General features: G+C 51.7%; 1 protein-coding gene and 1 long non-coding RNA gene across 12 annotated transcripts in view; one reads left to right on the plus strand and one right to left on the minus strand.

Moving 5' to 3' along the window:
* Window positions 1-26,926, minus strand: part of LOC126512153 (uncharacterized) — a 27,194-nt gene extending 268 nt beyond the window's left edge. Inside the window, exons 1-12 of one of the 11 annotated variants that reach the window (XR_007594924.1) lie at window positions 25,806-26,868; window positions 25,362-25,595; window positions 24,296-24,532; window positions 23,216-23,363; window positions 22,613-22,743; window positions 20,390-20,624; window positions 20,005-20,261; window positions 15,402-17,436; window positions 14,988-15,147; window positions 14,509-14,587; window positions 7,450-7,693; window positions 581-1,318 (exon numbers count right to left, since the gene is read on the minus strand). This is a non-coding gene — a long non-coding RNA (uncharacterized lncRNA). Of the gene's footprint in view, window positions 1-580; window positions 1,319-4,144; window positions 7,694-14,176; window positions 14,243-14,508; window positions 14,588-14,987; window positions 15,148-15,401; window positions 17,437-17,880; window positions 18,013-20,004; window positions 20,262-20,389; window positions 20,625-22,612; window positions 22,744-23,215; window positions 23,364-24,295; window positions 24,533-25,361; window positions 25,596-25,805 lie in introns of those variants that run through there. The other 10 variants (XR_007594930.1, XR_007594928.1, XR_007594923.1 and 7 more) reach the window with 10 other exon arrangements.
* Adcy5 (adenylate cyclase 5) overlaps window positions 1-27,186 on the plus strand; it is a 149,378-nt gene that overhangs the window by 117,423 nt on the left and 4,769 nt on the right. Inside the window, exons 7-18 of the mRNA XM_050159706.1 lie at window positions 493-634; window positions 2,775-2,915; window positions 7,299-7,321; window positions 8,125-8,269; window positions 9,218-9,315; window positions 12,301-12,388; window positions 18,107-18,223; window positions 18,612-18,776; window positions 19,993-20,168; window positions 21,678-21,707; window positions 22,626-22,758; window positions 26,860-27,123. Coding sequence (XP_050015663.1) covers window positions 493-634; window positions 2,775-2,915; window positions 7,299-7,321; window positions 8,125-8,269; window positions 9,218-9,315; window positions 12,301-12,388; window positions 18,107-18,223; window positions 18,612-18,776; window positions 19,993-20,168; window positions 21,678-21,707; window positions 22,626-22,758; window positions 26,860-27,123 — 1,522 coding nt within the window. The remainder of the gene's footprint in view (window positions 1-492; window positions 635-2,774; window positions 2,916-7,298; window positions 7,322-8,124; window positions 8,270-9,217; window positions 9,316-12,300; window positions 12,389-18,106; window positions 18,224-18,611; window positions 18,777-19,992; window positions 20,169-21,677; window positions 21,708-22,625; window positions 22,759-26,859; window positions 27,124-27,186) is intronic.

Genomic DNA, 27,186 nt, shown 5'->3' on the forward strand with positions numbered 1-27,186 from the left:
AGAGAGAGAGGAGGGAGGGAGGAAGGGAGGGAGAAGAAAGAAGACAAAGAATTTTTTTTTTACTTAGCAAATCATGCACCACAGTTTACGTACAAGTCGTAAGGAATGTTGTCTCAAACATCCAAGTGTTTGTTTGGATGACAAACGGTGGCTTGTGGCCCTTTGGTAGAGAGCAGCCTATTTCAGTGGAGAGAGGCCCGTTCCCTACAGGACGCTGAAGCACCAGCTGGCATGGATACCAAGGACACAGGTGTGGGGAGACACAGTAGACAGAAGTGGCACAGACAGACTTGTAGAGGCAGCCAGGAGAAACGGTCAGTGACTGAGAGAGACCTGGATACTGGGCTGGAGATTAGCTCGTGGTGGCAGGAGCCATGGCTGGCTTCTGCGCAGGAGTGACTGTCAGATCAGAAGCATGTTCCTTGAGTGGGCTGCTAGTATCTGACCGCAGTTCTCTACTCACACTTTCTGACACCCCCTCTCCCCCCATAGGCGCATCCACATCACCAAGGCCACGCTCAACTACTTGAATGGAGACTATGAGGTGGAGCCAGGCTGTGGTGGCGAGCGCAATGCCTACCTCAAGGAGCACAGCATCGAGACCTTCCTCATCCTGCGCTGTACCCAGAAGCGGGTCAGTGGGCAGGGCCTGTGGGTCAGGGGCCAGGGGCCGGGGCAGTCTTTTGGTTTGGAACCTTTTCTTGGCCAGTTCTTTCCTTCGCTTCTTTTCCCTGAGGAAGGCTATGAATCCCTCAGTGTTGCCTCCCATCTCTCAGAAAGGACCCGAAAGTGACTGAGACCTTGCAGAGCTGATGGGGGAGAAAGGATATTTTCATTTCACTTCGGTTGAAAAAAAAAATTGCAACAGGCCCCAGAGGAGTGAGCAAGGATGCCTAGGGGGAGGAGGGAAGGGTGAGCGCCCACGGAATCGCTCTCTGCTTTTTGCTAGGTGGTGGTTGTTTCTCATCTCTCCTCTTCCCTATTCCTCTTCTCATTCCCACTCGCTTCCTTGTCTTCTCATTTCCTTTGGTGTTTGTGGATGCCTGCTTCAGCCTGCATCTATGTGTGTCCGTTTTGTTTTTAAACATTTGTATTCTACATACAAATGTGTGTATGGAGGTCAGAGGATAACTCGCAGGAGTCAGCTCTCCCCTTCCATCTTGCTGCTCCTGGGGATTGAACTCAGGTTGTCAGGCTTGGCAGCAAGCACTTCCGCTGGCTGAGTCATCTTGCTGGCCCCTGCATCTCTGTTTCTTGAAACTGTCTTCCTTTTCGCCTTCTGGTTTCTTTCTTCTTTCCTCGTTGTCTCAGCCCACATCTGCAAAAGTAGAAAAACTGAATTATTAGTAGCCCCCAGCATTCTATTCTTAATAGTGTCATGTTCCATGATCATAATTTTAAAGGCAAATGGAGCATTTTCTGTTTTTCCCCAAATGAGGGTATCCAGTGGCCAGTGGCATTTGGTAGAGAAAAGCTCCCTCTTGCTTAAGGTGCTAGAAACAGAATAGCCGTGTGGAGGCAGAGTCCAGAGAACCTGGGTGGAGGCAGTGCGTTTCTAAGGAGAGGTGGGGCAGAAGGAACGGTGCCTACCCATCCTGAGGCAGAAGCAGGGGGGTGCCTTGCTGTGAACCTGGAGAGAGGTCCTGGCTGCAGTGGCCTTTGTGAGGAAATGCTTCAGACACCCCAGCAGCCGCAGCAGCAGAAGGGAGGGGGTGTAGGAAGAGCAGCACTTCTGATGATCTCCTAAACATTTGCTTGTTCATTGACCAGAGTGTGAATGAACCGCGACCCTCTCAGGCCCTCCATATCCCTCCTTCAGGTCCCTGCTGCATAGGCCTCCATTGCACCCTCCTGCCTTGAGCCCTCTGGGTCTCGGTTCCTCCAGTGACAGCTAGTACAGAAGGCATGAGGTGGGGACAGACAAATGGTGTGACAGCCCCATCCCTGGCAGTGTGAGCCAAGGAAGGTTGAGTATCCCCTAAACCCTATGTCATCTACCTCTGGTGCCCATTGGGAATGACAGACAGTCTGACAGATAGGTACTTAAGGAGTGTTTGTCCATAGGGAGGAGGCTGGGTCTCTGTGTACTTATATCTTGCCGTCTCTGACTTTCCTAACTCAGTGACAGGTTTATGGGAGCTGCTCTTGGAGCATGGCAGGTCTGTTCTGCTGACAGACCCTAGAGGAAGTAGATCCTGGAATCCAGGGCCCTTCTCCCTCCATCTGTCTCTGGACATCTTCAGCCCTGGCTCTACCCACCCATGAAACTATAAACAGACCCTAATAGGTGCTGAGCCCCGCATCCCAGTGAGTAGAACCTGCCAGGACTGGAGACCATAGTGCAAGCTGACCTGGCTACCTGGGGGACTAGAAGGGAAGCTCAGCCCTCCCATGGAGTTACCCCATCCCCGCCACCACCCGTTAGAGGGAAAGCAGGCTAAATGGTGGCAGTCTGCGGTGTATTTTAGGACTTTGGGAGCTTGGCCTTCAAGTGGATTGAGAAGTTGCAGGAGAGAATCTCGTGCTCAGACTTGTAAGGAGTACATCTTGTATGCGACAGGCGTCCCCACACCCTGGACTTTCTCATGACACCAGCTCTCATAATTCTCTACACCAAGCACCCCAGACTTTGGGGCAGCAAGTTCCAGGGCTGTGCAAAGGCTCCTCATTCTGCCTGGCCAGGTTCTTGTTCCTAGAGAGAGCGTGAGGGTCTGCTCATTGCTGCTCTTCCCATAGCTCTGTCCACACACTGAGGCATCTCTGTTGCTCTTCAGAAAGAAGAGAAAGCCATGATTGCCAAGATGAACCGCCAGAGAACCAATTCCATCGGACATAATCCGCCCCACTGGGGAGCCGAGCGCCCCTTCTACAACCACTTGGGTGGTAACCAGGTGTCCAAGGAGATGAAGAGGATGGTGAGTCTCTGGTGGCATGGTGCTCCTGGGGCTGGGAAGGCTGGCCCTGAGGTCTCAGCTTGAGGGACTCTATAAGGGAGGGAAGTGGGGGTCACCTGACTTTAGGCTAGAAAATGAAACTCCCGACCCTGGCCTGGTTCTGCCTCATGAGTTCCACGATCTCATGGCTCAGGGACATAGCAGCAGTGTCTTTCCCTTTCTCTTGGCAGAGCTTCCTGGTGCAGGCTGGCCAGACTCAGGGTACCACTAGGTCCTCTAGCAGCCTCAGTATTGACTGGGGAGACCCCATGGAACTGGGTGGCTCTGGCCTGCCTGGCCCCTTCCAGTCCTCAATGCATTTCCCGGGCAATCGAGAACATGTTCCTTATTTCTGCTGCTCAGAAACCACCCCAGTGATTTTTGGCAAGTGCCTGGTGATGGCCCTTTCTGCTTCTGTGCTGAGAAGCACCCTCTCTCTGCTAACCTCAACCTACTAGCATAGGTCAAGTCATAGGTCATTCAGCTACTCTAGGCACCTAGTCCACTTGGGGACACATGCACCTGGCCAACCCTAAATATAATTTAGAATGTGTTGCTGATTCGTAAAGGAGAAGAGGAGTTATTGGAAGCCAGGGTCAATGATAGTACTTGTACTTTCTGCCTAGACCTCAGCTGCCACCCCTGGGACACTGCTCAGGTTAAGGCCACCTTGCTCTCAGGTGGAAGCTGTCTACTGAAGGAGGGCTGGGGAGGCTCAAGGCTAAGAGCAAGAGGTGTGGCCACTCCGTGTTGGGAGTAAGCTGGAGCAGGCTGCGGACAGTATGATCAAGATGTATAGATCAGACTAGGTAAAGTTAGAACCAAGGATCTGAAGGAAGAAACAGGCAGGAGACCTGGTTGCTCCACTCCTTGCCAGCTAACAAGTAGCAGATGATACACAGATGTACAGCCAGGAAAAAAAAAAAAAAAGAGTCCCGGCGTCCATTTAAAACTTTGAGGGTAGATAAACTACTGGTTTTACACTGTTACTACAAGGGAGAAGACAGGAGGATCCTGGCCTTATCCAGGGCTATGAACCCAGCCGTCCACAGGCCTGATCCGTGCCAACATGACCTGCAGCCACACTGTCCTCCAGGGCCCTCCACAAATCAAAGTCCAGTCCTTCCTGTTGCTGGTTTGCTCCTTAGTAACCTCCTACAGAATTAGAATTCATATGACCAGAGGGTTTTTTTTTAGGGGGGGGTGGGCAGGAAGATAGATGGGACGGGGGGCGGGGGATAGAAGGGAATATGGAGTAGGAAGAGATAGCAAGAAAAGGAACTTAGAGAAGGTACAGAGGAGGAAGGAAACAGCCAGCAAGCGACAAAGTAGCCTTGTGGGAAACCACAGTCTCTCTGCAGTCCCTGGGGTCATTTTCCAGTGACATTTGGAATAACCTGCAACCTCAGTAATTTCCTAGGAAGTCTGGGCTGTGAGCACTGGTTTGGCAGGCATATTCATCACTGTTAGAGCAGGGAACTCTGGAAGAAGTAGCAGCAGGGGCTGTGAGTGGGAAGGGACGGCTCCAGAGGAGGCTGCGCCTCAGGGGGGGCTCCTGGGTGTTAATTGCTTAGCCCAGCAGGGGACGAAGATCATTCAGAGCAAGGTGCCCCGTGCTGACTGGGCACAGTGTTCTCTGAGGACACTGGCATCAAAGCCTCCTTTCCCAGCCTCACCCATCCTGTGGGGAAGTGTGTGCTGGGTATGAAGCCCATTTCAACAGCTGTCCTGCCAGCCACTGGCTTTGGCGTTAAGCTTCCCAAAAATCATTGAGGAAGATGCAAAAAGAGCACTTCTGCCTGACTGGGTGAGTTAAAAAACAAATAGACAAACAAAAACAGCACTGGAAAATACACAAACTCAAAAGTAGCCCATTGAAGGTGGATGGATGGCTTGGATTCAGTGAAGCCTAACAGCGAATGGGAAGGCACTAATCCATGGCCAGCAGTTTTGTTTGTTGAAATCTTTATCAAGGTTTTACTCAGCTTGCCAAGTGCTTTGCTGAGCTGGGCTTCTGTGCTTGAATACACCCCTTGTCAAGGCTTTAAGGTTGTATATTAATAAGTGGCTGACGGGCACATGTGTGTGGCCTGAGCTTATATGATTAATCCAAAGATGCTCTCTGCCTGCCCTGCTGGGAGACAGGATGAGACCAGCAGGATGAGGGAGATGAAGTGACCAGGTCTTAGCAGTCGTGAGCATAGACAGTGGAGGGTTCCTAGTTCACTAGACTGAGGTTTAGGTGCATGGATGCATGGGTGGGTGGATGGATGCATGGGTGGGTAGGTGGATTGCAGTGGTACCGGTGAAAGTCATATGGGTTCATGCCCCAACCCTGAGCCACAGTCCAGCCTGGCCTGTTCTTAATAGTTGTACTGAGCTGGTTTATGGATAGCAATGTCTTCTATCCTGTTCTCAATGTACCTACCACCTTCAGTGGATCCTCAACTACCCACAACAGCATGGCATCCCCCAGGGACCGAGATTCAATCCATCTTTCTGCTCAGTACAGGGAAGAAAGTGTATCCTTGACAGAGGCCAGGAACAAGGTACTTGGGGGTATTTTTGATCTGTGGAGATGGGCTTGTATATGTGTAGCCCCATTGTTCCCAGTTGTATAATTAGCTTGTGCTGGCTCATCGGATGGAACTCCATGGTCTGGAGGCTCATGGTGGCCTTTTGTAGACAGCTTGCCTATCCATCTCTGTTTCTGGCTATGCTGAACTCATTGAGGGGTCATGAGAGCCCATACATGGGCCTGCCCCAAACAAAACACTCAGCTGTATAACACCCACTTCTACAGCAAGGAGGGTGACATGAGAAAGTTTCTGTAGTCTAAAGAGAAGGCAGCGTTAGTCTCAGAGAGTGAGGACAAGGGTCTGGCTGGTCTGGGCAGACAGTGATGGACTGGCCACCCCAGACTAGGTATAGCCACCTGGGTACAGATCAGAATGACAGCGTGGGACCACCAGAGGCTGCTGAGGTCCTGCGAGTCCTTCATGTCACAGGTATGCCAGGTCTACTTAGCACCTGCCAGCCCTGGCTCATGAGGAAATGTGTTTCAGTGGCTTCTAAGCCAAGTTCTTCACAGGAATGAAGGGGGGCAGGGATCTGTTGACTGAAGTTTCTGTCCCACCCAGACCTGCAGTCATTCAGCCCCAAAGAAACACACAGAGGTCTACATTAATGATAAACTGATTGGCCTATTAGCTCAGGCTTCTAACTCTTATAACTTATATTACCCATAATACTTGTCTGTTAGCCACATAGGTTGGTACCTTTTTACAGCTAGGCAGTCACATCTTGCTTGCTTGTGTCTGGCTTCCTCTCTGTCTAGGTGACTGCAGACTGAACTTCCCTCTTCCCAGAATTCTTGTTGCCCCGCCCCTACTTCCTGCCTGGCTATTGGCCAATCAGCGTTTATTTAAAATACAAGTGACAGGGTACAGACCATTGTCCCACAGCAGGGATCTGTTTGGATTTCTGGTTCATCAGCACTTGCTGAACTTTCTGTTTGCTAGCTAGTGTTCCACACGAGATCCTCCTCAGTTCCTGCTCTGGCAGTCTGTCTGGTGACATCATGGGACCGCAGGGACACCCCCTCCCCCAGTCCCACCACAGCAGGCAGACGCCCCCCCACCCCCCCAGTGCTTCTCTTTGGTGATGTTCCTAGATTACCTCTAAGGAGGTCTCTGTGGTTGACATCTGTCTGTGAGGGTCTCACCCTCCCTCAGGGCTTAGAGACTTGAACCACAGAAAGACACTCAGCCCCCGCAGGTGGCATATGGGCTCCTTGCTTCCTAAATCTGGTCAACTCTAGCCTTGGAGGAACACATTGGTTCCCAGATACCACATACGTGGTTGTAGGTAACCAGAACCAGGCTGTTTGCAAGTGGGAAGCTTCTGGTTTCCTGTAGATTTTGTTTTATGTGATGTGTGTGCACACATGCGCGCATGCATGTGCACAGGTGCGCATGAGCAGGTGGGTGTTGAATGTGGACACATGTGCATGGGTGTGGTGTTGAGTGTGGACACATGTCAAGTTTTGAGCAGCTCAGCAATTTCTCTTCAAGCCAGGGCTCAGGAGGAAGGAGGAGTGGCCCAAAGAATATAAGGAGTCATGGGGGAGGGGGTGGGCGTTGTGACAGTGGATAGGATGAAGTCACAATGCACCCTGGCATCTAGCACCGAGTCTGTGCCTTAGGAAGGACCCACTGTGTTCACCAAGTCATCCTCTGTTCATCACGGTGCCCCCCGGCAGAGAGCCATGAGATGCAGCCACCTTGATGGACTCAGTGGCCATCGCAGGCCTGCGTGTGCTCCTGGCTCTCTATTCTCACATTCCTCTCTCTCCTTCTCCTTCAGGGCTTTGAAGACCCCAAGGACAAGTGAGTAGCATGCCCGTTTTTCCCCCTCCTCCCTTGACCCGTTCATGCTCCAGATGTTGAGCAGGGACAGGAGCAGCAGCCCGGGAGGCTGCGCTCTCTCTTCACAGCTCCCCCAGGAAAATGCAGACCTTGCACGCTGGCAGCAGGGCCTGAGTGTACCCAGTATCCGGAGAGAACATTCTCTTCCTCCTCTTGTGCTCCCCAGTCCTCGAGACTGCCAGACTGTACTCGGAGACCAGGTTCCACTGTGAGAAATTAGACTTCTAAATGCGGCACCGTAAGGATGCTTCCCAAGGGGATCTTGTTCCTGCTTCAAGTGCAGTTGGACCATGGTCCCTGTGGTAGGAGGCCCACCCAAGGATGAGGAGACAGCTAGAGGGTAAAGAAAGAGGCTTATATGTTAGAATAACAACAAAATCTTCAGACAGGCAGTGGTGGCACATGCCTTTAATCCCAGCACTTGGGAGGCAGAGGCAGGTGGATCTCTGAGTTTTAGGCCAGAATGATCTACAGAACAAGTTCCAGGACAGTCAGGGCAGTTACACAGGGAAACCCTGTTTCAAAACAAACACAATTAAATTTTCAATAGTAATCTATAATGCCAGCAAGGTCCTCTGGGATTTGGGTACCTTCTGTCATGTGCAGTTAAGAACACAGCCTGGTCTCAGTCCCCACTGTCCCTTCCAACTCTCAGGGGGTCTGCCAGGTGTCTCTGGCCAGCCAATATGGCCATGCAGAGCTACCCATGTGACAGTGTCCCTGGGTGTCAGCCTGCCTATGTCTGTCTGCCCCTTGCTTTCCAGGAATGCCCAGGAAAGTGCCAACCCTGAGGATGAAGTGGACGAGTTTCTGGGCCGCGCCATTGATGCCAGGAGCATTGACAGACTGCGGTCTGAACATGTTCGCAAGTTCCTCTTGACCTTCAGGGAGCCCGACTTAGAGAAGAAGGTATGGCCACAGGAGAGGACCCCAGCAGAACCAAGACAGGGCACAGGGTGCAGCCCACAGAATGGCTTCCTGTCACCCCCAGAGCCAGTGTCCTAACCTGTGAGGCCACACTAGAACCCCGGATGGAGTTCTGAAGAGATTTCCTTGGTTGAAAGGAATAGATCTTATTATTGCTGTGCCTCAGTTTCCTTCTCTGGAGATATTTACCTGCCTCATGATCAGAGTGAGGACCGATTGAGCTCTATCAGACACACACAGTGGTGTCTACCACACAGAGGGTGTTGTAAATGTGTTCATAACATTGCTGTGATCATGAAACCAGCCGGTTTCATGTGGCCCATCAGAACCTCCAGGTGCTGCATTGTCCCACCTTCGACTGAACAGCCCAATGGGCCACCCAGTGGAGTGGTGACAGGGCCACCAGGCACTTCCCTTTACCCTAAGCCCCACTATGCAGCAGCATCTGGTTGAAATGGCCTCGTAGGAGCCACTGCCAGCATTAAGCGAGGAAGACCTGGTTAGCAAAGCACAGCTATGGAAAAGGAAAGTAGACCTGACTGATGTGTCCCTCAGCATTTGTGTAGCTGGGTGGTGTCACAGAAGGAGGTGAGACTGGGAGTTGGGACCTTGAATAAGTCACAGGAGCTCCCGGAGTGAGGTGAGCGCTTCCTGGAAGGAGAAACCACAGCAGGGGTCCCCGTGGGTGCACTGTGCGGGTGGGTGAGCCCGCATAAAATGACTGGTTAGCAATCCCAAGCCTCTGTCACCTTCACATAGGCTCTACCATACAGGTGTTTACACTGACTGCCCTCCATCTAACCTAGCTTTGGGCTCCACATGCTCTCCGTTCTGGAGTAGGGTATCCTGGGGACTGGGCTACTAGGATTGGCTGTGCTGTAGCAGACAGTGGGCAGGGCCACCCGAGCTCACTGTGCACATCCCTCTCAGTACTCCAAGCAGGTGGACGACCGATTTGGTGCCTATGTGGCCTGTGCCTCCCTTGTTTTCCTCTTCATCTGCTTTGTCCAGGTCACCGTGGTGCCCCAGTAAGTATCCTCCCCCCCCACTCCCTCTTCTGGCTGCAGAGCCCCCAGAGTGGGAAGGGAACAGAGAAGGAAGTGTGGTCTGGTGTGCAGGCTGGGAGGGAGGTTTCCTAGTTTCCTCTGTGGATCTAGGAAGTCAGGGGTTTTACCTCTGGGCTGGGGAGGTGAGTGCTCAATCCCTAGGTGGAGACCTCACTGGGCACTTCTTAGCTGTACAAGAGACCCCTTTCTGTCACCCTCCTCTCAGACCTGGTCAAGTCACCCAAAGCATCTGCCAGGTGACCTTTAGCTCCCGCACGCCCTGCCCCACAAAAAAGTGTGTGTGTATCTGTCTGTCTTATATCTTTAAAAGATACAATTTTCTACTACTGAAAAGTATTTTAAAGCAGGGGCATCAGGAAGGCCTTTTACCAAGAGGCACACTGGAACTCTAACAAAGACTGACCAGCTCACTCAGGACACCTGGGAGCAGACAGAGAGTTTTTGAAATGAGGTTTAGATGACAGTAATTCACAGGAGTCACACCTAGGAGAGAAGTGTGTTGTCCCATGTATGTGTGCATATATGTGTACATCTGATCACTCAAGCACATGGGAGTCACACAAACAACTGCCGCTCCTTGCCCTTGTTAGTTTCAGCTACTTCTTTCTGATTTTTTTTTTTTTTGAGATAAGATTTTTCTGTGTAGCTCTGGCTGTCTTAGAACTCACTCTGTAGACCAGACTGGCCTTGAACTCACAGAGCTCCACCTGCCTCTGCCTCTGGAGTATTGGGATTAGTGGTGGTGGATAACCACCATTGCCTGGATTTTTTCTGATTTTTAAAAATTAACTTACAGACATTTCTCTCCCATAGGCAATAGAATCTATTTTAAGGACATTTTCCCCTTATGCATAGTATCTGACACATCAACTAAAACCAACGACAGTTCTTCCTATCACCTAGTACCAAATTTCCAAAACTATTCCCCAGATGTCCAAATGTCTTCCTACTTTCTAGTCAGGGTCTAAGCCACTTTTGATCTGAGGTGTCCCCGACCCAAACTTTACTTTTCTCTTTGAAATAATTGTAGGGCCACTGAGAAGCTGCAGAAGTTGCATGGTGAGCTTGTCCATAGCTTCCCTGCATTTCCCCCTATGTCGACAGCCTCCTTCACAAGTTACCACGGTAACCATACTCAGCCTGCTGACCCATACACCCAATTCCCATTTCCTCCCCACTTTGTGCCCTTTTTCTGTTCCAGAAGCCACACTGCCCGGGTCTGACAGTGCAGTTAGCTGTACCTCCTTCCCTGCCCGGGTCCCCACACTACAGTTAGCTCTTCACAAGTCGGAGATAATTCTGTAGCTTGGTTTGTCTTTGTGGCCATGGCTGTATTACTGAGACTCCAGCCAGGTGGTTTGCAGAATGTTTTCATTTGGGAGTGTCTGAGGGCCTCCTGACTAGATTCCCGTGGCTGCAATAACCTTCTCCCAGCATGGGTGACGTGTCTGTCCTTCCCAGAGCATCTTAATCAGAGGAGCCACAGATTGTTCACTTGCCTTCTTTTAAACATTTTTAAATTACATTTATGTATTGTGTGTGTGTGTGCACATGTGTACACAAACATTCATGAGCCATTCAAGTGTTGGCTCTTTTCCCTTCACTATCTGTGTCCCAGGGATGGCACTCACTCAGCTAGTCAGGCCTGGTTGGCAAGCACCTGAGCCATCCTGCTTGCCCTACTTCTGCCTTCTTAACACTTTTTATTTCTATGGCATCTGTTGTGTAAAGATGCCCCTTCATATGTGTCTGTTGACTCTCAGGACACCTCAGGTGAAAACCAGATATTGGCAGCTGGCTAACCCTGCGTGGAGGCTGCTCAGAGCCGTGGAACTGTGGGTCCTCATGGTCATTCAACCCCATTTTTTTTTAAACGTGGTATAGGTAATAACCATGTATATCAATGAGAATTTCTGTCCCATTGCAGTTGGCAGTCCGTTAGCTCAAGTGCACAGTCCTGCCCTTTTGTCATTGGCTCTTAGGGCAGCAAGGCTGAAGGCTGGGGCCATGCCAGCTCCCTGCCCTATTTACAGTGGTTAGCGTCATTCCTGCCTGTGGCCACAGCTCCAGCTGGCCAACGTGTTGACTCAGGTCATTCCAACCATGCCCACTGGGGAAGCCTTAACAGTCACTTTGAGACTCTCTCTTTCCCTCAGAAGAATTCTCCCCTTGTTGCCGTCGGCTGAGAGCTGTTTTTCGTGGAAGCCAGGAGTGAGGTGCTCCCTCCCCAGGAGGGCTCAGTATTCCCCTCCAATAGCCTACAACCTGCCAACAATGCCTGGCATCTGGAGGCCATCCCCACCCCCGGCAGCCTTGTGTGTGTGCTGTACCTAGACAAGCTCTTGCCCCGGGGAGGGCAGTGAGGGTTCCTGGAAGAACATTCGCAGCTCATTTGTCTGAGGCTTCCTTCCCTTATGGCCTGCTCTCTTCTCCTCAGGGAAACCAGGACTGCCTAAGAATCAGGGAACTAAGATTGGGCAGGGCTCTTTGTGGGGCCCTGACAATGGAAAGGGATGGGGGCTAGATATACACGTGACGCTGTCTCAGAGAGGAGCAGCTGATGTGACAGCCACTTACCGGGTCTGTTTTTGGCCCTGTTATCAACCCGTGAGTGCTGATGAGTAAGGATAATCAGGCGACTTTTAAATAAGTTCTCCCATGCTGCCTGAGCACCCTGAGAATCGCTACGAGGCACACTATTGACCAGCTGTTCTGTAGCTCCCCCATGAGGGTGGCCGGAGGGTGGGGAGAGCAGGAATGGACCATATTACAACATAGCCCTACATGGGCCCTTGCTGAGAGAGCTCTTCTTGGGATGAAAGGATGGAGCAGTTGGCTTTTGGAGAAATGGAACTGTTTTCAGAGCTGCTAGCCCCAAGAGACACAGACAGCCCTGGATGCCTCCTACTAGGGTGCGGCTCCTTCTCACCATTTTAATTCCCCCAGCTCCTTGTTCATGCTGAGTTTCTACCTGTCGTGTTTCCTGCTGCTGGCCTTGGTGGTGTTTGTGTCCGTGATCTACGCCTGTGTAAAGGTAAGTCTCCCTCCACATGCCGTCCAGAGGGCCTCCTACCAGTGGCAGAGGCCACAGTCAAGACCTGAGCGTCACACTTGGCTTAGTTAATGGACAAGGGAGTGTGTGATGCTGGTCCACATCTCTTGACTGGCACTGACGGCAAGCCTGTCTGGAGACTACAGACTGTTCCTATCTGCCGCCTCTTTAAGCCCAGGTTGATCTTTGCAACAAGGTTGCCATTGCTGCTTCAGTGTCAAAGCCTTCAGTGGCCCAAGTACCCTGGGAACATTCTCAGAATGTGTGTGGAGGAGACCCCTAGACATAGCCTTCAGTGGCCCAGGTGCCCTAGAAGGGACATTCTCTGAGATTAGGGATGAGCCTAGCGTGCACATGAGGGATATGGCCCCAGAGAGCGCCACACAGGGGACACCAAGGAGCATGGCTTCCTGTTGTATATTCTATCTTCCATTCCTCTTGGGCATAGCATGCCCCTGTCTAAGTTGTATCTTTAGGCCTTACTTGACCCCGGGCCATATGTGTGTCTTAGGAATTATCTAGGCTTGTTTCCCTTGCCCTGAAATCCTTTGCCCCCTTCCCTCATTTCCATCAGTAGGGAGTCAAGGACTCTCCACCCTCAAAACAGGGCCCTTCCTTAATCTATTTGCTTAGTTGCTCCATAGTCAAAAGTCTTGGTGGAGTGGCTGTCAGGTCTGGTAAGGACCTCAGGAATTATGTGTGTGGGTTCGAGGTCAGTCTCTTATGTGTGGGTGGCTCACTGCAGTGAAAGGCGAGCACTGGCTGTCCTTCCTCCAGGCTGGGACCTCCTGCTCTGTTTTCAATCACCTCCTGCTTTGGCCTTGGAGTTGTCAAGACTGCTAGGCCTGTTTGGCCCTAATAGACAGTGAAATAAATCATAAAAAATAGGAAGAAAGGTAAATAAATTCACTTTCTTCATTCATGGACATCATAATAAGACGCCAAAGGTGAGAGCAGCTCAGTGTCCATCATCAGAGGGCAAAAAAATAAAACAGTGGCACATAACTGTGATAGACTAATGTTTGAGTGCCTAGGGGAGCAGTCTCCTGTCACATGCAATGCAGATGGACCTTGTAGACACTGCTGAGTGAAAGAAGCCAGGCAACTCTGGTATTATTTCAAATATGGAATTTTCTATTATAGGACAGAAAGTAGACTAGAGGTGACGCACACAGGCGGAATGGGGAGGTGTTGTTGCTTAGTGGGTAACGTTTCTGTGTGGAGTGCTGAAGGAATTTTGGCGACAGGTAGCAGTGATGGCTACAGTGTTGTGACTGTAATGGGTGCTACATCAAAGTGACGGAAATGGCAAGCTTTACGTGGTATTTTCACTACAATAAAAACATTACAACAGATAGAGCATTCTAGCACAAGTCTGTAATGCCAGCACTCAGAAGGCTGAGGCAGGTAGATAGAGAGTTCAAGGCTAGCCTGAGCTATATAGTGATAACTTGTCTTCAAAAATAAGCACAATTGTTTAAAGCATACCATAGCTAAAAAACTCTTTAAGTTATCTTTTCTAAATTCTATAGAGAACATATCCTTTTAAGAAAAGACTTTCCTTTTAAATTGTGTGTGTGTGTGTGTGTGTGTGTGTGTAGATGCCTTCAGAGGGCAGTGAATTCCCTGAGCTGGAGTTACACATGGTTGTGAGTTGCCTGCTGAACTCAGTTCCTTTGCATCTATGTTGAGAAAACCCCACATATTGTCAACTCTGGAAGCTGCCGCTCCAGGTTAGCAATCACACGTTAGGTAGACAGAACTCCTCACCCTTGTTCCCGCTGCCTCCTTCCCTACTTCCTCTGGTCAGCCAGATTTTCCTCATTTGTTCCTACTCTGCAAAGCAGAAGCCAACAGGAGAAAATATTTCCATTACAAACTATTTCCACTGAATTCCTCTTCCTTCCTTTATGTTGTGCACTAAAACCTGACTGTGCATTACGATGTGTAAGAGGTAACCAGGTTTGGTGGTGCATTCCTGTTATCTCAGGTGAAGACAAGAGAATCGGGTTCAAAGCCATTCTTGGTTACGTAGTGAGTTTGAAGCTAGCTTGAGCTATGTGAGAGCCTATCTCAGAACAGTGATGTAAAAGAATGCTTACCTTTGGGCAGATACATAGCAGGGAATATTAAATGCTTCCTCCAGAGTGCAGACCATCTTATCACCGAGTTCCTGGAACGCTGATTGGGGTTAGAAGGAGTTAACTGTTACCATATCACCTTGTGTGGTATTGACCAGAGCTAGCTGGACTGTGACACTCATGGTCATTCTGTTTGCCCTTGGAAAGCATTCCCCTTTTAAAAGGATGCCTAAATCTCCCCATCATATTTCAGCTTTTGAGCAGGCCGGGGTTCAGATGTGGTAATTCCTCAGTTTCTATAGCATAGGCTCTGGTGAGCCGCAGCCAGGCCGCTTTACTTCATTTGCTTCTCTATCTCCCACAAACACCCAGGCTTCCTTTGTTAATTTGTCCATCCTTTGTCCTCTTTGCCAAGAGATGCCTGAGGACAGAGTAGGTCGATTGATCACCTTCCCTGGGTGCCAGGGTTTCCCTTCCCTGTATGAAGGGTTCTGGCTTACCTTCAGCCTGTGCACAGACATCTAGACTTCTTGAGAAGGTTGATTCAGTGCTGGGCTCTTCATCTTGTCCCCAGGCCTGGTCTCACTTCTCAGTGTGTCAGCTTGTTTTGGAGCCCCCACAGCCCCTAGTATGCCTCATCCAGTCTGTTTTCTGCTGCCACTATCATAGAGGGCAAATCAACATTTAGCCTTCCTGCCCCTCTTGGCATTTCTGGTACTCTTCTTCTTTGAAAAAAAAAAAAAACACTAGGCCCCTCTCCACTATCACTCACTATCCCAGACTCAGAGAATCTCAGCATGGAGGGCCCTAAGCAGTGGGAATCCTGCCATCTTGCTGAGGTCAAAATCCCTTACCTGGACTCTGCATAAGATAAGCCAGCTGATCTTGGTCACCTCCAGTGACCGCACACTTACCCACGTGTCTTGGGTACAGCCGCTCCCTTCTGTGCCCATTCCAGCTGCTCCATCGGTGTCTCTGTAGTAACCTTATTGTCTTAGGAAGAAGCCCAGGCCCGTGCCTACCAGTGGGAAAGAATGGCGGCTCCCTTTCTCCCAGTCCAGTTGTTGTGCCTTCCTGTGGCACCTCAGCACAGCTTCAATGCAGAAGGCTGGCATCTTCCAGCAGGACACAGGAGCCAGCGAGAACACTCAGCTATGCAGCTGGGTCTTTTAGTTTAGTTTTTTTGATACAAGCTAGTTATCTGGGGAGAAGAACCACAACTGTGAAAAATATTTCTTGTAGGCTAGCCCGTGGAGCAATTTATTAATGATTGATGTAGGAGTGAGGACCCAGCCCACTGCTGTGGGCAGGTTGTCCTGGATGGTATAGGGAAGCAGGCTGAGGAAGGCGTGGAGAGCAAGCCAGTAGCAGCACTCCGCCATGGCCTCTGCACCAGTTTCTGCATCCAGATTCCTGTCTCCAGAGTTCCTTAACTTCTGTCAGTGATGAACCTCCCTAGGTTGCTCTTTGTCGTGGGGTTCATCAAGGCAATAGAGAGCTAACTACAGCCTGGGCAATGCTCAGGACTTCCAAGTGGGTCCCCAGGGCGGGGCTGGAGGTGGCAGAAGCAGACCCACCCCACCCCCGCCCTTCCTCACTGCCCCTCAGCTCCACCGCATTTCCAAACAGAGCCACCACCCAGGAACCTAGTGTCAAATGTGAGAGCCTGTGAGGGACATTTCCCATTCAAACCACACGGAAGAGCTTACAAAGCCTTTTCAAATGAGACAGCAGTCCCCATTTGCCGATAAGGAAACCAAAGCTCAGAGAAGTTAACAGTGTCCCCAGGATTACTGGGGCTGCTGAAGAGATGGAACAAGGCTGTATGAAGATGCCAAGTCACATTCCATACAATGTACCTGTATAAAGGCAGACGGATTTGTAATATACGAGTCTTGGGTGTATTAGTATATGCAATTATTGGTACTAATTCTGGAATGCTGTCATCATTATAAAAGAAGCCTCATGTTTGTTTTCTTCCTTGTGCCCCTCCGGCAGTAATAGGTAACCTCTAGTCCACTGAATTTGCATGCTCTCCATACCGCATACAAAGGGGTTGGCTCCTACAATAGATTGCCCTTTGAGACTTCCTTCACTTAGCATAATGATTCCAAGGCTCCCCTACATCATAGCGCCCTCAGGTCGTTCCGTCTCGTGGCCCAGTACATGCACCCTGTGGCTGCAGCGTATTTTCCTTTTAACTTCACGGACATCTGAGAATTTTTCCATCTCCACCCAATTAGAAGCAATGCTGCCGTGGACTTGGATGCTCAAAGGTCTGCTCAAGTCCCTGCTTCCAGTAATTCTGTGTAAAAACCCAGGGCTGGAAGTGCTGAATACAATTTGCCCTTAATTTTTAAGATACCTCTGCAGCCCGCCCACAGCAGGAGCATTATCTGGCCATTCCTGCAGCAGCGCATGGGTGCTCTGAGGTCCCCTCATTTTATTAGTATTCATTTTGCTTTCTTGAACTTTTTTTCTCCACAAAATCTTTTAATTCATGAGAATGAACTTACCTGTTTTTTTTTTTTTTCTTTTCTGTTTTCGGAGCACGGGGGAGGTAGCTTCTGATGTCAACTTACCAGCCCTCAGTATTAGGTAACATATAGACCTGGTGGCCTGGCATACTCTTGAAATGTCCAGGGGTGCTGAGGACCTGTGGATGTCTCCTCTCCTTAACCAAAAAAATTAAGGTGCCCAGACAGATAGACATCCTTCCAAGAAGTAGTGTGGCTTGCTCAGGGTTACAGGGGACAGACCAGCCCAGAGCACAGCTTCTTGCCTCCTTTCCCATGCCCCTCCACACCCACCACCCTCTGTCCTTGGGGGTTTCCAAGGTCACTTGCCCTGTTGGCAGCAGACTGGCCTCACCGGGACAGCCGAGGTGGTAGAACTGTAGAAGTCCAGGTCCCCTGCTTTGCTCTGTCAACGTCTTTGTCAGTCTAGGTTCTGTAACAGATGAGGAGGGTGTGGTATATGACGCCAGTGAAGTGTGTCAGATTTGGTGACAGGACGGGCTTAGCAGGCTGTCATTTGGTTGCTAAAAACACAGAGGGTCTGGGAGCAGATGTACGGCTTGTCTCACTAGGGAGGATATAGGAGGATCTGGGTAAGCCAAATGGCGGCTCCATGGAACCTTCGTGCTGAAGAAAATGCTCGCCCAATGCCCTCCTGTTTCCAGGCCCCTCTCCTCCTCTGAGGGCCCTCCCTCTCTGACTCTCCATTCCTCCCATGAAGCTTCCCAGGAAGGCCTCCCCCATCTCGACTCCTCAGACACCCAATGTTCTCCCTGCTTGTAGCCCAAGGCTCAGGCCCCCACCACAGGTGGCAGGCTTTCCTGCCATTTCCTATCTGGTCAGGATAGCATCATTTCCTTCATCCTGCCTCTGTCACCTGTGGGCTGCATGCCATTGGCTGTCCCCCTGGCCAGGGCTGAGTCTCCGACACTGGTGGGCTGTAGCACCGGGCAGTACTGTGAGGCTAGGGCTGTGCAACCCTAGAGGAGCTCAGGAAAGTCTGGAGAGCCTGTCAAGGACAGGGTGTGGCCAGTGAGCTCCAGGGCTGTCTGAAGGGTACTGACTGAACTCTGCTTTGTTTGTGTCTTCCCCTTCCTTCCCAGCTCTTCCCCACTCCCCTGCAGACACTCTCCAGGAAGATCGTGCGATCCAAGACAAACAGCACCCTGGTTGGGGTGTTCACCATCATTCTGGTGTTCCTCTCGGCTTTTGTCAACATGGTGGGTACCTCCAGAGCCTCCAGGTGCCTCCCTAGCTCTGCGGGTTCAAACCAGTGGAGCCCCGTGGCTGACCAGGGGAAGCATTTCCCTGGAAGTTCATGTCCCGTCTCAGGCTGCGGTCTAATTTGACTGTCGTTAGCATCTCACACTGGCTTTCAGTTCCTTGTTTTCAAACTAGAAGGAGTACAGGGGATGTCCCCAGTGTGGATTACAAGGCCATGTCTGTAGCCAGAGCAAGGCTGTCCTTCGGGTGCCTCTTTTGTTCCTGGTGTATGTACAGCCGTGCTTTGGAGACAGGGTGGACTGGTACTGCCCACCATCATGTGGGATGGGCCTCCATAGCCTGGCTTGCAGGGGCTGAGCAACCTCAATCCCCCCTTCCTCTTAGTTCATGTGCAACTCTAAGAACCTGGTGGGCTGCCTGGCAACGGAGTACAATATCACGGTGAACCAGGTCAACGCGTGTCATGTGATGGAGTCGACCTTCAACTACAGCCTGGGTGACGAGCAGGGCTTCTGTGGCAGCCCCCAGCCCAACTGCAACTTCCCAGAGGTTCGAGAGATGGAGACAGGGTGTGGGGATGGCCGCAGAAGCAGACATTCCTGCCCTTCCCCACTTGGCCCCACAGATCTGGCAAGGTGGTAGCCACAAAGGACCCTTCTTCCAGTCCCTTCCATACCCCAGGAGCCTTCTTGTTACAAAGCCAGCGTTCACGGCATAGCTGAGGTGTAGGCAGTGCCTATCCTGTACCAGGTACTGGCTGGATGGTAAGAGCCTTCCCTCTACAAGACGGGTAGATGGGACTCTAGCATTGAATTATCTGGGCAGGCTTCTCCTGTCTTCTCCTTTCTGATGCTGGTGCTGACTTTAGGCTGTTCTGCAACCCATCTAATCACCAGGGACCTTCCCTTTATAGTACCTCTGTTGACTCTTGAAAGCCCGGGGCTGCTCACAGCTACCACGCCGGCTGCAGCCCAGAGGCAGAGATGCTGTTGAAACAGTGACAGTGGAGAAAACTCAGAAATAATGGTCCCGGATGTAAAGAGCCAAAGAACAGATGCTAAAGACTGGAACCAGGACATGAAAGATCCATGAGGGCCCTAAGATCAGCTGGCTCAGCCCCTCAGCCAGCAAAGGACAGAGAGAGGCTCCAGGGTCATAGTGCAGGGCCAGGTGGTCTCTCTTGGGAAGTTGCATTTAGAACCAATGTATTGGGCCTACAGACGCTCTCAGATTTTAGGAGGTTGTTTCCCACATGCCCACAGAAGAGGCTGGGCAGGTGATGGCCACACAGCACTGCCTCTGCAGTCACGTGTGTGAACAGTCACAGGACGTGGAGTGAAGGTGGCACTTCCCCTCTGGCATGTTGTTAGGCAGGCTAGTTCCAGGTGTCCCCTCAGCTGGGGGAATTCTGAAAGTCCTTGTGTGTCGATGTTTGAACTGCAGCTCAGGGGGGGCCCTTGTTCCCTGCAGTTGCTGCCGGTGCCAGGCATAGCATCATTGGTGTCCATGGATGGACATATATGAAAGGGAGCTTTACTGACAGGGAAACTGAAGCTCAGAGAGGGTGAGTCAGGTCAGCTTGAGCTTGGAGCTATGCCAGTGATCTGCTAATCTGTTGACAGTTGATCTGTACCAACTTCTGGGTCCACTTCCAGTTTCCTAGACAGGCTGACTTACTCCCAGCCCCACCCCCAGATCAGGTGAAGGTGGGGAGGGGCCCGCGAGGCCAGGGCCTCCTGGGATCTGACGGGCCCTCTCTCTCCAGTACTTCACCTACAGTGTGCTGCTCAGCCTGCTGGCCTGCTCCGTGTTCCTGCAGATCAGCTGCATCGGGAAGCTGGTGCTCATGTTGGCCATCGAGTTCATCTATGTGCTCATCGTCGAGGTGCCCGGCGTCACCCTTTTTGACAACGCTGACCTGCTGGTCACCGCCAATGCCATGTATGCAGCACCTTCTTCGGTCCTCTGCTGGATCTGGGGAGAGTCCGGGGTGGCACGGATGGCAGGAGCCTGGGTGCTGGCAGCACAGGGCACCTGCAAGGAAGGCAGATCACACGGGGTCGTAGGGTCTTGTGCCCCCCCCCTTCCTCTTCCCATGTCGGGGATGCCACAGGTGACGAGGCCCCTCCCTCTCTGTCTCTAGTTGGCTAGTCAGTGCTCACCTCAGGTGTAGGGCAGGGCCAGCTTCTGCAGGGGCTAAGGAAGGCAAATGATTCGTCTGCTCATCTGCTCAGCTGTTCTTTCATTCTTGAGGGCCTGTGAGGAGCAGATCCCGAGTCGGGTGGAGACAGGCAGGGCAGAACAGGTGATCCAGCAGAAATGCCCTTGTCTTGCCACAAGAGCACCATGTGAGAAAGTTGAGGCTGGATGTCAGAGTCAGGCAGGAATTTCTGGTGGCTGTGTGGGCAGATGACAGGAAGGCATTGTCATGAAGAATGGGTACTGGAAGTTGGCTTTGAACTCATAATCTTCCTGCCTCCACCTGGCTAGGAGCCAATGCTCCCAGCTTTGGAGCCAAGCATACTGGCTTCTTTTTATTTCCCTCCCCTCCTCCTCCCGCTCCCCTCTCTCTTCCTCTGTTGGGGTAGAAGTAGACAGTGGAGGCCTTCACTGTCCAGTGACCCTGTTTGACTCTAGGCAGTGCTATACAGTAAATAAATAATGCAAGCCATGTGTGCAATTTAAATTTTTTTCCAGTAGCTGTAATTTAGAAGGCAAGAAAATACAGTAGCTTTTTATTGTGGTGCTGGGGATGGAAGCTTGTCTGTACTGCACAAGTGCCCTTCCACTGAGCAACGCCTCAGACCAAAGGTGCAATTAATTTTTTTTTTTTCCGAGACAGGGTTTCTCTGTAGCTTTGGAACCTGCCCTAGAACTAGCTCTTGTAGATCAGGCTGACCTCGAACTCAGAGATCTGCCTGCCTCTGCCTCCAGAGTGCTGGGATTAAAGGCATGTGCCACTACCACCCAGCAGGTACAATTAATTTTAATAACAATTTTATATAGCCACTATATCCATCTTTAAAAGATGTAACCAATTGTTAATTATTAGAAAACTATTTTACCTTTCCCCTGATATATTTAGAGTGTATTTACGTGCACAGCCTCCTTTAATTTGCTCTTCCCTTATTTCAAGGCCGTGTGGCCATCTGGGAAGGCGCAGGTGCAGGGTTCCCCTCCACTCCTCCGAATGGCAGCATAGGCCTGAGACAGTATAGGCAGGTGGCTATGGGAGGGGACAGACAGGGTCTTGGGTAAGAACTGAGCAGCCTTGGTCAGGGAGACCAGGTGCTGGCTAAGATGAGCTTTCTGCAGCCGGACTGCTCAGAGGGCCCTTGGCTGAGGAGGGCCAAGCATTGTAGGGGCAACAGCAGAGCTTTGGGAACACAGCAGAGGCTGGGGGTCAGGGGAGCCTGGAGGCTGAGCAGTCTCCCCAACTTTTCTTCACAGAGACTTCAGCAACAACGGGACTTCCCAATGGTGAGTGGATACCCTTCTGTGATAGGGCCCCAGCCTCCCAGGTAGGAGGGGCCTCGTGATCAGGAGCAGTGGAGGAGGTAGCTGGAGCAGGCAAGGAGGCCCTCGATCAGGGGCAGCCAGGCCTGGAGTCAGGCAGCCCCTGGACTGTTTTGATTTCCATACTGAGAGGTGCCCTGAAGGCTCCATGACAGTTTCATCTGACCTAAGACGATCCCCCAAAGATTGCTTTAAAGCTTCCCCCAGCTTCCACTCAGGACCCCCCGAGCTCAATCCTCTATCATAGAACTAGGGATAGAGCCTGCTTCCCTCCCGGTGCAGGTTAGGCACAGGCTGTGAGGCTGGCCCTACATCCAGGAGGGGTGGGCAGGAGTCAGTCCCAGCTTTCAGGGTTTGGGCTTTGTGCTACACATGGAGCAGGTTTGGAACGAGAACTCTCTGTGAACGTGCACCAGATGAGCAGGAACATGGCTATCCAGTGACAGCCTCCACTTGGGGAGGCCTGCTCTATGCCTGGTACCTCACGGAGCACGCTGTACAGCATCTTTCTCCTTACTAAAGTTTGGAAATGGGGGTATCACCCCATTTTACCGCTGAGGGTAAGATTACAGGCTTGACTTGCCCAACTGTCCAGAGACACGGCCATCAGGCTAGCCTTGATTACCATGACTCTGCCATTGCTGCTGCTCTGTAGGACAGCTGAGAGCTCACCCAGTGACAAGACTATAAGGCATGAGGGCAGGAGAAACCACTGCCCCCACTGCCAGAAGGTTTCCTGAAGGAGGCGCCTCAGGGAGCTTGCACAGGAGGGGAGGAGCAGGGGGAGGACTGAGAGCTGTTGTGGGAGGAAGAGGCTGGGGAGTCCTCAGAGCCTACTGAAGTACCAGGGTGAGCACAAGCCTGCCTACCTCTCATTGACAGCCCTGAGCATGCGACCAAGGTGGCGCTGAAGGTGGTGACACCCATCGTCATCTCTGTCTTCGTGCTGGCTCTGTATCTTCATGCCCAGCAGGTGGAGTCCACCGCTCGCCTTGACTTCCTGTGGAAACTGCAGGTGGGTGGCCCTGGACTAGAGCTTCACAGGGACGCAGCTGGCCTCAGTGAACTCCCTGGCACTTGGTACCCTGTTTTGGTCTCATCCTGTCTGACTGCCCTGTGCTGGCAGGTCTGCTCCCTGCTCTCCAGGGGCTGCCCTAAAGGGTTCTAGGTACACCCACCTGGACAGTGTCCAGACTGTACACTGGGGTCCAAAGCACTGTCTCACACTTCCTGTGTGTCACCAGGCGGAAGCACAGGCAGGGGTGGCAGGCTGAGCTTTGATGGGTAGCAAAGCATTCAGTTGGGCACTCGGAGCATTGCTATCTGTTTTCCCTTGGGGAATGTACCCTCCTAAAGTCCTGGCTGTAGTGAGCTGAGGTACCAACTGTCATCCCTCTTCTCTGAGAAAGTTCCCAGAGTCAAGCAGGTTTTGTGGGACCTAGAGCCCATGCCCTTCCATTTTGTGCTCACACCTCTACCTCTGTCTTCCTGCATGGCTCCCCAGGGTGCCACTCCCAAGATGGTCGCCACCGTGCTCCTCTGCTGTGTCACGGAGGCTTTAAGAAGAGGTAGCCCGTCTCTAGCCTCTGCTGGGTGGCACAGCTGCAGCCAGTGAAGGCCCTGGGATCCAGAAAGGGTGGGAAGCACTGTTCCTGCGAGAGCCGAGGCCTCCCAGCTCCAGTGGTCTGACCCTCCCTGGCTGAGTGGCGATCCCTGTCTCTCCATTGTAGCAAGGGGGACTGTGTTGGGGAGAGGGACAAGACTGTCACTTTGGCCAGAGGCCCTTCACTAAACTAAAGTCATTTTAAGCTTCTAGTCCTCCTTTGTCACTAGTGTCCTTCCGCTCTGTCCCACCGGGCCGTAGGAACAGTAGGTTATCTTTCCCTTTGGTTTCCTCTCTGGAACCCCACACCCCTGGTGCCCTTTTCATATTTTTCTCTGTGTTTGGTTTGTTGTGTGTTTGTGTTTTCTCATACATGCGGATGGATGCAAGTGTGTATGCGGATGCACGAATGGACGTGAGTCCCAGAGATCCGCTTATCTTCACCTGGGGGTGCTAGGATCCAAAGCTAATCTCACCATGCCTGGCTTTAAAAACAACCAGTGAAACAAACAACAAAAACACACGGGCTGTGGGGACTGAACTCAAGTCGTTTTGGTTGCAAGGCAAACATTTTAGGACTGGGGTCTCTCCCCAACCCTGGGCAAGTTTTAAAAAATAATCTCCCTTTGCTGGGCAGTGGCGGGGCACACTTTTAATCCCAGCATTCGGGAGGCAGAGGCAGGTCGATCTCTGAGTTTGAGGCCAGCCTGGTCTACAGGACAGGCTCCAAAGCTACAGAGAAACCCTGTCTTGAAAAAACAAAAACAAAACAAAAAACCCAAGCTCCCATCTGCAGAAATGCTACAAGAACTACATACGGAGGTCCAGCAGTCCCGCTCTTCTAGTTTGGTACCCCACCTCTACTTTCTGACACACATACATCAGCACTGGATGTCTTTCAAGGCAAGGCACCACACTGCCCCCTGCCCCTCTCCCTGTAGGAACTCACCATGGCACTCTGGCCACATCATGTTTCGCCAGCTGTTCCGACTCTGGTTCAGGCCCTCTCTAGGAGCCCTCTGGACTCACTCGTCAGGTCTCCTATCTTCTCCTCTCTGTATGTCTTTCAGTATGATGTCACAACAGTTTTCTGATCTTCAACCTCTGCCATCTGTTGATTCTTTCCTGTGTCTCGCACAGAGATGTCAGTAGCTTGGCATGATGGCCCATGCCTATAATCCCAGTACTTGGGAGGCAGAGACAGGAGAATGGCTGCAGGTTTGAGGCCAGCCTGGTCTCTATAGCAAGTACCAAACGAGCCAGCACTACATAACAGGACCTGTTCTCAAGCTGCTCTCCCCTCCCCCGCCCCCCCCCCCCCCCCCAGCAGGAGATACCCGCTATGATGATCTGCTCTGCCTTTCCTTCCTTCTAGGTGGCAGTGCACTCTTAGGAGCTGTCCTGGCCTTTAATCCACTTCATTTACATATCTATAATCACCGGTTCCTTAAGCCCACGGGTCATGATTTGCCCCTTCCTATTCTTTTCATGCTCACATCACTGTAGGTTTGGCTGGTGGCCACCATGGGATACTTCTCCACCATCCTTCAACCACCCCCTTCCCTCCCGGCACAGCACAATGCCTTAGCTTTTTCTGTATTTTTCTGGCTTTAGGCCAGGATTCAGTGACCCCTTCAAGGATTTCTGATTCTTCCTGGTGGAGAATCATGTTTAGAAACAGATCTGAGTACTCAGTGGCTCATCCAGTCCTCTGAGAACACAGCTAGATGTGTATCCATGGATATGGAGACAGAACCTCCGTGTGCATGTATACTGCCGTGTGTGCATGTATACTATTTTGTGTACACCGCTTCAGTTGTTTATAATGTTTAAATCATGCGCTCCTTCCAGAACCCCCCCTTTGATCTAATGCTTCTGACTTCTTTCAGGCCTCCTCACTCTGCTTGCCAGTGCTATCCTGGGAACAAGACCCCCTCCTACCATTCCTAGTGACTGATGACTTGCTCCCCTCAAGCTTCCCCTCTGCCCTTGTCTTCCGTCCCTCTGCCTCCTACCTCCACAGACTTCCCCAGGTTCTGAGGGCTATGCACTGGGATGGAGGGCATTGACTCCAGTGTCCCCTGCTTGTGTGAGTGGCTTGTCTGTGTCACCAGCCGATGTTTGCTTTCCCCTGAAGCTGATCAGCAGGCTTATGATGCTAACAGGTCTTTCCATCTCCTATTCTTCTGGGCTTTGGGGAGCTGGGAGGACAGCAGCCATCAAATAACAGAAACATCCGAGCAGCAGACCTGACAAGGAAGACGCGACTGTTGTGCTCCACCCTCTCACTGCCTTGTGCCTTTGCACCTGTCTGCCATCCTAGGAGGAGGGCGTATGCTGAGAACTGGCTCAGAGGCAGGCACAGGTGGCTGCTGTTCATGGGGAGAGACATCTCATAGGAACATTAAGTCCCCCGGGGAAAGGTTAGGCAGGAAGTCGGTGCAAGCCACTGGACTTACCTGGAAGTGCAGGGTGGCAGGAGAAAGGATGGAGGTGTGCAGAGGTCCCTGGGTCTCAGTGTAGCCTGAGTTCTCCCAGCCACAATTCCAGTGGTTCTAAAAGTCACCCAGCTGTGGAGATGAGATCTTCTTACCTGGGGTTCTCAGGCCTGCCCTGGGACTCTCCGTGCCCTCTGGCTTTGGGTCCTGTAGCCTTGAGAAGATCCTTCTCTTGGACAGCCACTGTCCACAGGGAAGACCAGGACCCTGAGATCCAGCCATGACCCAGCCAGAGAATCTGTTTGCACCGAAACACACCTTTTTGTGTTGGAAAGCCCCAGAGACACTGGGTGGATCTTTTAAAACATCTCTGTTATTGATACTCTCTGCCCGCCAACCTGCATAGCCACTCCCAGGAAGGGGGACCATTTTGTCTGCCACCAGGATAAAGGATACAGCTGACACCACTCCGTAATCCATACACGCCACTCTGATCAGGCTCCTTACCTAGGTTATATACCTCTGTGTATAAACCGCCTCTCCACTTCAGCCTCATGTGAGTCAGCATTACCTTCATGCAAGAGCTCAAATCCGGCTATGCAGACCCACTTCCCAAATTGAGGGAAACCAAATCCAGTGAGGTGATGCCCCCAACCCACCCTGGCTGATACCGTTCCTCCTGGATGGTTGGCCTTGGCTGGCTTCAAAACAAGTCTCCTCTAATGGGAAGTAGTATGGGCAGGACCTGAGCCATGTTCCTGAGGGACCAGTCTAGTAGAGCCATTCTGGCAAACTGTTTTTCTGATTGCATTTTCTAATCTTGAGAAAACGTAGGGTTAGGGTGTGGTGGAGGGCTGTTTGGAGTGTGGACTTGGATCATGGCTCCTCTCAGCTGCTAGCTCCAGTCTTGGGGAGACCTGCAGACTCTTTGCTCCCTTCTTCCACGTGTTTTGTTAGCCAGAGGCAGTGGGACTGTTTGGAGAACATGCAGAAGCAGAGACAGCCGGCACTTACCAGTTGGCACCGAGTGCTTAGGGCCATTTCTGTCCCTTCTCACTGAGTCCTCTATCCCCAGGCCACAGAGGAGAAGGAGGAGATGGAGGAGCTGCAGGCCTATAACCGGCGCCTGCTGCACAACATTCTGCCCAAGGATGTGGCTGCCCACTTCCTGGCCCGCGAGCGGCGCAATGATGAGCTATACTACCAGTCCTGCGAGTGTGTGGCTGTCATGTTCGCCTCTATCGCCAACTTCTCTGAGTTCTATGTGGAGCTGGAGGCCAACAATGAGGGCGTTGAGTGCCTGCGGCTGCTCAATGAGATCATCGCAGACTTTGATGAGGTGCTCCCGGGGCCCCGACATGTCCCTGCTGCCCCCTTTCTCCATCTGGCAGAGGCTCTGATG

Source organism: Alexandromys fortis, unplaced genomic scaffold, assembly GCF_014885135.2.
Source record: "Alexandromys fortis isolate MF-2015 unplaced genomic scaffold, M_Fortis_MF-2015_v1.1 scaffold_119, whole genome shotgun sequence".
NCBI classification, from domain to species: Eukaryota; Metazoa; Chordata; class Mammalia; order Rodentia; family Cricetidae; genus Alexandromys; species Alexandromys fortis.